Source organism: Sinocyclocheilus grahami, unplaced genomic scaffold, assembly GCF_001515645.1.
Source record: "Sinocyclocheilus grahami isolate Dianchi unplaced genomic scaffold, SAMN03320097.WGS_v1.1 scaffold1454.1, whole genome shotgun sequence".
Classification (NCBI taxonomy): Eukaryota; Metazoa; Chordata; class Actinopteri; order Cypriniformes; family Cyprinidae; genus Sinocyclocheilus; species Sinocyclocheilus grahami.
This window is the reverse complement of record NW_015506633.1, coordinates 115,135-124,160: the sequence shown is the minus strand read 5'-3', so window position 1 is coordinate 124,160 and position 9,026 is coordinate 115,135. Positions and strand designations below refer to the sequence as shown.

The 9,026-nt window shown below is 35.7% G+C and overlaps 1 protein-coding gene across 1 annotated transcript in view; it reads left to right on the top strand.

The window, feature by feature from the left end:
- LOC107570413 (box C/D snoRNA protein 1-like) overlaps window positions 1-6,648 on the top strand; it is a 45,244-nt gene extending 38,596 nt beyond the window's left edge. Inside the window, exons 9-10 of the mRNA XM_016256643.1 lie at window positions 2,878-3,002; window positions 5,523-6,648. Coding sequence (XP_016112129.1) covers window positions 2,878-3,002; window positions 5,523-6,184 — 787 coding nt within the window. The 3' untranslated portion in view covers window positions 6,185-6,648. The remainder of the gene's footprint in view (window positions 1-2,877; window positions 3,003-5,522) is intronic.
- The last annotated feature ends 2,378 nt before the right edge of the window (window positions 6,649-9,026 follow it).

Below are 9,026 nucleotides of genomic sequence, written 5' to 3'. Positions count from 1 at the left end.
TTTTTTTTCTCATTTTGTCTCTCATAGTTGAGGTATACCTATGATGAAAATTACAGGCCTCTCTCATCTTTTTAAGTGGGAGAACTTGCACAATTGGTGGCTGACTAAATACTTTTTTTCCCCGCTGTATATATATATATATATATATATATATAATGATTTTCACTTTATCCAGTAATCACAGATTTTACCCTCAGATTCTTATAAATTCAAATAACGCTTAAATTTTATTAAAGTAAACATGCAGATTCCTTGTTTTATATAAATTATTTTGCATCTAATTGGCACCATTGGCTATTTGGTCAAAATGAGTGGAAAAAATGAAGTCCAGATGTAACTGTCTTGCCGTTTCTCGCTGAAGGTGGTGGATTTGTTTCTGTGTTCACATCGCGACTCATTTCTGTCTTTTTCCTGCATTAATGAGCGATCATGCAATTTAACCTGAGCTTAAAACATTTTCCAAAACCTGTCGATCAATATATGAGCAGAGGATTGTTTTATGACATGCTATTATCATCCGTGTCTCTCTCTGTCGCTCTCATGTCCGTACGGTTTGTTTTGATGAGCGTTTCAGCCCTTCACCACAAACATCTCTTTACTGGAAGCTCCGAGAGCTCACAAGAGCGGCTTTCATCGCTCACGGTCAATATTTACCCGGCAAATAGACTGTTTTCATCCTCAACTAACAGTTTAGTACAGCATTTATGAATCTAGGTCACTGTTAATGTATAAATATACTACAGTGTTCGTTTAACATGCATTAAATAATATTAACTAACATAAATGAAAATTTGCCCAAAAATGCTGAAAATGTGCTCACCCTCAGGCCATCCCAGATGTAGATGAGTTTGTTTCTTCATCAGGTTTGTAGAAATGTAGCATTGTATCAGTGCCTCAGCAATGGATGCTCTGCAGTGAATGGGTGCCGTCAGAACAAGAGTCTGATAAAAACATCACAATAATCCACACCCCTCCAGTCCATCAGTTAACATCTGAAGAAGACAAAAGCTGAAACACATCCAGCATTAAGACGTTTTTAACTAAAATACCACAGAGTCCATAATCCATAATAACTCTTCCTGCAGTGAAAAAGTGCGTCTCCTGTTGTCTCTCTGATCACAATCCAGCCACATATGTGTTTAGAGCTGCTTAAACGCTGCTTGATCTGTGCAGATTTCTCTCCTGATTCACACCAGAACACAAAAAGTGCATAATGTTTAAAATAATGTTTATAAACCATATATAATTAATAAAGTTGCTTAAACAATTAGAAAAAAAACCAGCACCATGCATGCATGTATAGTTTAATACAAAGGACCGAAAAGCAATCACAAAGAGTCGGCTACTGTCTTCATTTAAAAACATGAGATATAGTGAGATGGGGGGAAACCGCCTTAAAGTCTTTAGACATGTTTTTTTAAAAGTTGAACTTGCATTAATTTTACATGGCTTTCTAAACATGCCGCTCTCTTGTGCGAGACGCGAGTGCAGCGGTGATAGACATCCCTCTAGAAAATGTGATAAATATGCGTTCTGTGTGAACGGCTTGGTTTCAGTTTCGCTGTAAATAACATCATCTCCACACTGATGCTCTCGTTTTCCGCTATATATTGGATGAACAACGTAGCAGCGCCGCATCTAGTGGCTTCAACTGGACAGGCTAACAAAAGCATTCAAATGCAATGACACTTACATCGTTGTCGCATTTCATGCACCACTGATAAGGCTGCCTGACGCAGACATAAATTAGATTTTTTTTTTTTTTAAATTCGACGAATATTCGAAATTCGAATTTTTATTTGACCGCCCTATTGTCCAGCAGTATGTGTGTAATGTAGTCCATAAATCTCAATCCCTACGCAGCTGAACTTTGCCTGCACAGAAATGGGGCGTTTGTTTGTTGTTTGGTGTGGATTTGCCGAAGCCTCGCTCAGTTGAACTTGCATTAATTTTACATGGCTTTCTAAACATGCCGCTCTCTTGTGCGAGACGCGAGTGCAGCGGTGATAGACATCCCTCTAGAAAATGTGATAAATATGCGTTCTGTGTGAACGGCTTGGTTTCAGTTTCGCTGTAAATAACATCATCTCCACACTGATGCTCTCGTTTTCCGCTATATATTGGATGAACAACGTAGCAGCGCCGCATCTAGTGGCTTCAACTGGACAGGCTAACAAAAGCATTCAAATGCAATGACACTTACATCGTTGTCGCATTTCATGCACCACTGATAAGGCTGCCTGACGCAGACATAAATTAGATTTTTTTTTTTTTTAATTCGACGAATATTCGAAATTCAAATTTTTATTTGACCGCCCTATTGTCCAGCAGTATGTGTGTAATGTAGTCCATAAATCTCAATCCCTACGCAGCTGAACTTTGCCTGCACAGAAATGGGGCGTTTGTTTGTTGTTTGGTGTGGATTTGCCGAAGCCTCGCTCGTCCCGTGAGGTTTGGCTCGCTCCGGCTTGTTTTCCTTTGCGTCGGTTTGGCTCTTAGTTTTGGCCTGCAGAACAGAACGAGCTTCTAGAACCAGCAGTGTTTGGAAATGCCCGGCTCTCGTGTTTGGGACAGATCGAACGCTGTGAAATCCCTGGTTTACGAGGCTCTCGGCAGGCCTCGGGTTCACTGATGTCATGTGAGAGAACGCTGAAGGCACAGAGGCTCTTACTGAACGATTCTCACTCTCAAGCTTGCGATTCGATTACCGATTCGATTCAATATTGATTATTTTAGATATATATCAGGTACTCAACTAATGCTGTAAGAGTCAGTTGGTACTACATTACTATACTATTGAAGGATAAAATTGATTGATTTGTTAAAATTACACTTAATGAAGTACAAATGTAAGTTTGTTAGTGTTGTTTTTGGCAGGTATCTGGAGCTGGACCTGAAGACAACTCTGCAGGAAAACCTGATGCAGAAGACCATCGTGGAATACCCAGAAGTCTTTGTGGTTCTGCAACAGCACAGTCAGCAGTACCTCACTCGCAGACCGGGTACTAAACACACACAGAATCAGACGGCTCTAAACACACACTCACACTGAACCTCACATTTCATCACACAAGCTACGGGAGGAGAAAATAAAATATTTTCATTCATTCACTCATCGTTTGATGTTATTAATGATCAATTATATGATTATTTATAATATTTTGCATAACATTTTTGAGGAATAATTTGACCATTTTTGTTTTAATTTTAATTTTCAATAATACTTTATTGAAAAATTGTAGCAATCGCTGAATTGCATGTATCTATTTATTCAATGTTAGATGTATTAAAAATAAAAAAGATGATAGACGTATTAAAAATAATATATTGCCAATTATAATATTATGCATAATTAACTTTTTAGGTTTTAAAATAATTTCGATATTAACTGATAATAATCTGAAAATAATTTTCATGAAAATTAAGCAAATTCACCCCATTCTTATTTTACTTAAATTTAGTTAAATACGTCACTGAAAAGTTAAAAAAATTTCATTTATTTATGTTTATTTTTTTATATTTAATGTTAGATGTATTAAAATGATATATTATTAATTATAAATTGTTATTATTTACAATATTTTGCACAATGAACATGTGTGGGTTTTTTGAATAATTGAGGAATAATTATTCCCCTTTTTTTTTTCTTTTTCTTTTTTTTTTTACATTTTTGACCCGGAATTGATAGCAATTGTTAACATGCATGCATGTATTTATTTACTTATTTACTCAATGTTAGATTTATTAAAAATAATATTAAATTCATTAGAAATTATATTATAATTTATTCCTATTTTTTTTTTTACTTTACTGACATTTTTGTCATTTAATAATATTCTAGAATTTTATATAACATAAATATCATGAGTGTTTAGTTGTCGTAATGCAACAAAAAAAACGGTTAAAAAAAGCAGTGTTCATTTTCTGTTTGCAAAACCGTCTTATTTATTTGTTTAGATGGGATGAAACCTGTTCTTGTCAGTTTTTCTGAGCTCTCTGAGGTGTTTTAACAGAGAGATGAACCTCATTCGTTCTCATACCGACTCTCTCTTCACGAAACAGGCCAGACCGACCAAACGAGCGATGAAAGCCCATGCTTCTGTTAGCAGTCCTAACCTTTTATTACATGCTAATTCAGTTATGCAACACATTGGCAGCAGGTCCAACCATCAGCTGTTGTCTCTCTCTTGCACTAGAGCTGCAAATCATCACAGCTGTTTCATCACGATATGTGAGCCTGGAGCACAAAAGCAGTGTTAAGTCGCTGGGGGATATTTGTAGCAATAGCCAACAATACATTGTGTGGGTCACAATTATACATTTCTCTTTTATGCCAAAAATCATTAGGATATTAAGTAAATATCATGTTCCATGAAGATATTTAGTAAATTTCCTACTGTAAATATATAAAAACTACATTTCTGATTAGTAATATGCATTGCTAAGAACTTCATTTGAACAACTTTAAAGATGATTTTCTCAATATTTAGATTTTTTTGCACCCTCAGATTCCAGATTTTCTAATAGCTGTATCTCAGCCAAATATTGTCCGATCCTAACAAACTATACATCAATGGAAAGCTTATTTATTCAGATTTTCAGAAGAAAATTGACACTTAAGACTGGTTTTGTGGTCCAGGGTCACATTTGATCTGACATCCATTGTCTCAGTCAGCAGTATGATATTTGTAGATATATAAAGACCACATTACTTAGTTTATTTTTACACTTTCTTTTTTTATTCCAACGCTTTTCTCAAAACTTTTCCATGGAACCCCATCACTGCCTTCCTTGTTAGATGTATTATTTGTTTAGTTGTTTATTTATGTCATTTTAAATTTCAAATATTTATTTTATTTTGTTATTATTATTTTTTTTACTTTTCCAAGCAATCCCTTATTTGTTTGGGATATAAATAATGTATTTATTTATTTTAATCAAATGTTTTTGTTTTGTGTTTTTTATTTATTTAAATCAAAATGTATTTATATATTTATTTAAATATTATTTAAACAAATTTAGTTCAATCTTACTTTAATACTTTATTGTTTTTATTTTTTAACTGATTTTCTGTAAACTTTTCCACAGACCTCCTAGCATCCCCTTGTTATCCCATTTTTAATTTATTTTAATCAAATTTACTTATTGGAATTTCTTATTTATGTATTTGTTTAAACCAATTCTTTATTTTAATCGAATTTATTTCGTCTTATTTTTATTCTTTATTTATTTTAATATTTTACACTTTTTTTAAAAAACATTTTTACACTGCTTTCCTCTAAACTTTCCCACTGACTGTTAGATGTATTATTTATATATTAATTTTAATTTAATTTGTATGATTGATTTTAATCATATGATGTTGTTTATTTAGTGGTGCATTTAATGTATTTATTTAAATCAATTTATTTTAATAAAATGTAATAATTTATTATTTATTTTCATATTTAATCAAATTTTTTTAGTCATTTATTTGAACCTTTTTTATATTATTTACAACGTGCATTTTCCTCTGCTTCTAGAGCGTTCCAATGTTGTTGCATCAGCGAGCGTCACCAGAACTTCATGTTCTTTGGCTGAACCACATTCAGAAGCTCTTGTGCATGTGCCGAAGAAACCAAAAGTCTCGGAGGACGATGAGCTGGAGGACGGAGAGATTCGAAGTGAAGGAGAGGATGGAAACACTGAAGATGATGATGGTGACGCTGAAAATAAACTACCTGCAATGCATCCTGATGGAAATGATGACCGTGATGAAGAAGAGGTGGAGATGAAGGACTGTCCTCATAACAGTGTTCAGGACGCTCGGGAAGATGACGGGAACCAAAACAAAGTGGTTTCAGTGAACATCACCAGCAAAACTGAAGAAATCATGATGGTTTCTCAAGGTCCTGAAGAAGCTGACAGCACTGAGACTGTCACAGCTGATGCTAGAAGGCTATGTGCAGACGATAAGTTGGAGGAAAACATTCATTCCAATGCTGGACTTCCAGAAGATCATGGTGTTCAAGACAAAAATTGTGATAATGGTGCAATGCATGACAAAGACGGAAAGACTGACACCCAGCATGACTCCTGCATCGCAGTTCATCATGCCAACGTTCAGATTCAAGTCAAATTGAACATGCATGAAGAAAACGCTGATATTTATTCCAGTGGAAGTGAAAATCAGGCTAATATGTGAAAGCGTAGCAGCTGAATGTCCTAATGTTATCCAGCGCCTGATAATCAGACGATAGCAGATAAGGCTTCAGATAAAGACAATAGCAATAATCGTTGCCGAGGCGATGGACTGTTTTGGCGACTGATATGTTTTGAGCGCTGATAAGTGATATCAGACACGACATGCCACTGTGTTCATAAAAACACAGAAACATTCCTCATAGAGCTCACGCTGTTATTCGCCTCAGTTGCAAACATGATATTTGATTTCTGTTATCAAATCACGGTCATGTATGATGTAACGTGCCTTCAGATTGCATCAGAAAACTTTACTTTGATAAACGGACATACGCAGGGTTTTTCGTTTCACGTTTATTTTCTGACTTGCGGCAGACATTTCTGTATTTTTATGCCACGGTTCTTTTAATAAACTTCTGGATCTCTTTGTGAGTGATGCCAGTTCGGAGTCTCTTTTCTGATTTTTTTTGTGCAGACAAATGAAATGCTGCATGGAGAAATGTAGCATTGCATCAGTGTCTCAGCAATGGATGCTCTGCAGTGAATGGGTGCCGTCAGAATGAGAGTCCAAACAGCTGATAAAAACATCACAATAATCCACAAGTTATCCAATGGAACATAATCCATAATAACTGAAAAAGTGCATCTGCTGTTGTCTCTCACTTTACAATCCAGCCACATATGTGTTTAGAGCTGTTTAAACGCTGCTTGATCTGTGCAGATTTCTCTCCTGATTCACACCAGAACACTGACTCACTGGAGGAAGTGTTATTATGGATTATGTTCCATTGGATAACTTGTGGATTATTGTGATGTTTTTATCAGCTGTTTGGACTCTCATTCTGACGGCACCCATTCACTCCAGAGCATCCATTGATGAGACACTGATGCAACGCTAGTAGATTGTCAGCTAATTTTAATTTTTTTGGGTTTAAATTCCTTCAGATGTGTGTATGTCACATCATTGTTCTCATTTTTTTGTGTGTTTATACTTGCAGAGAATCTGGCTGAGGTTAAATACTTGCTTATTGCATACAGTATGCACTTAATTATACTAACCTGTTGCATATTATATACACTTATGTTAAAAATATTATGTGAAATAATAATGCACTAACTGTTGTTTAACTTTTTTCCATCAGGAAGCACCGACGTCACTGTTAATTCATCCGTACGTACGAAAGATTGTTGACGTTTTTGTAAGTTTAGGTTTTCATCTAATATGTATTTAGTTATTCATTTATTAACAAACTGATTTTAATAGCTTTAGTTTTAGTTAACAATAACAACACATGAAGACCAAGATAAATTGATCGTCTGGCTTAAAAGCGTCTTTATACAGAAATGGCTGAAAAATAAGAGGGACTGATGACGTCATCTGAAAGCGAAGTCGTAGGTGACCGCCTTGGGCCCCCAAAAGCCAAGGGCCCCCTAAAATGCTTTTCATATGCGAGATGCGCATTAAGCGCTGACACGAGAACGGTTGCTGTTTACGGTGTTTATCACCACATAATGATGAAAATATCATGTATCTGAAGCTGTAATTAAATATTGCACAACAGTGCATATTATATGTTTATTGTTTTAAATGGCGCTTACTCATTTATGAGAAGAACCCAAGTAGAGGACACATACGCAGTTACTTATTTGGTTGATATAATCCTTAGGTGTGCAAATGTATATTTTCCATTTCATTATTTTTTCATTTCCATTTAAATTTGTAGTTAAAATAAGTGTAATTATAAAGTTTAGAATTAGACAGCCTTTGGCACACAGGCTTATGCTGGTAACTCATCAGTGGACTTTCCTCCTCAATATAGGCTATATTTTTCTCATTCTCACTAATTCAAGTTTTTATATGAATGAAGCTCTGAAGGGAGCCGACTGTCTTCAGAAAAGTTTCGGTGGAATTTTCATTTTATCTGATAAAGTAGCGTTTATGAGCAGCGCTGCCTTGTTTACAGCAGTTAACGGGGAAACCGCTGTATTTCTGACGTTCCAAAAGCGCCTCCTGCTGGCAGAGAATGAATGTGCATTTTCAATAATCCCGTCTGCAGTGTTTGTTCAGACCAATGCGAAAATCCACCCACATAACCCCGTTTTAAATTTAATATGATAATTTATACTTCTGACGCAGCTCTTTTCTTAAAAAAATGTTTTAAAGGCTCAATTGTGAGGTTTATCATTTTATACATTGTTTTTGTGAAAACTAAATCAGTTGCTATTTCGTGGTCTACAACATGAAAGAAAGCCATTATAACATGTACATGAAAAATGTAGAAACATTGGACACAACTATGGTTGCTGCAGCAAGCATCACAACAAAAATGGAACCTCAAGGTTGATCTAGGTAAATGTGTGCAAATATATAGGGCCCGATTCCTATATTTTGCCTGGGGCCCCCAAATCACTAAATCGGCCCCTGAGGTGGAGCAGTTTTATTTTTTTGCCTTACAGAATAATTCCCCTTCAAAATAAGACCTGGAACATTTAGTTTGTCTTCATGATGACTGTAATGTGTTTAGTGTTCACGAGGTGGTAGAGTTCAAGTGTTCTCTATCTCTAGACTCCAGCACAATGTGTGTTTTTCACCGGATGTGTATTTTTAAAACACTGCGTGTTCTGCCCTTCACGGGTGAGATTAAGCTGTTTTACGCTGAAACGATCGCCGCACACAGGAAGTACAGCACAACAGTGCTGCTGCGATAAGTGCATTCTGACCTCGTGTTACTGTGAGTGTTTTTCCCGAGCCAGCGAGAGAGGAAACCGCCGTTAAATAGGCTTATCAGGGCCATAACCACCATAGACATTGACTGCGAGAAGTCTCCCCCAATAATTAAAAATGG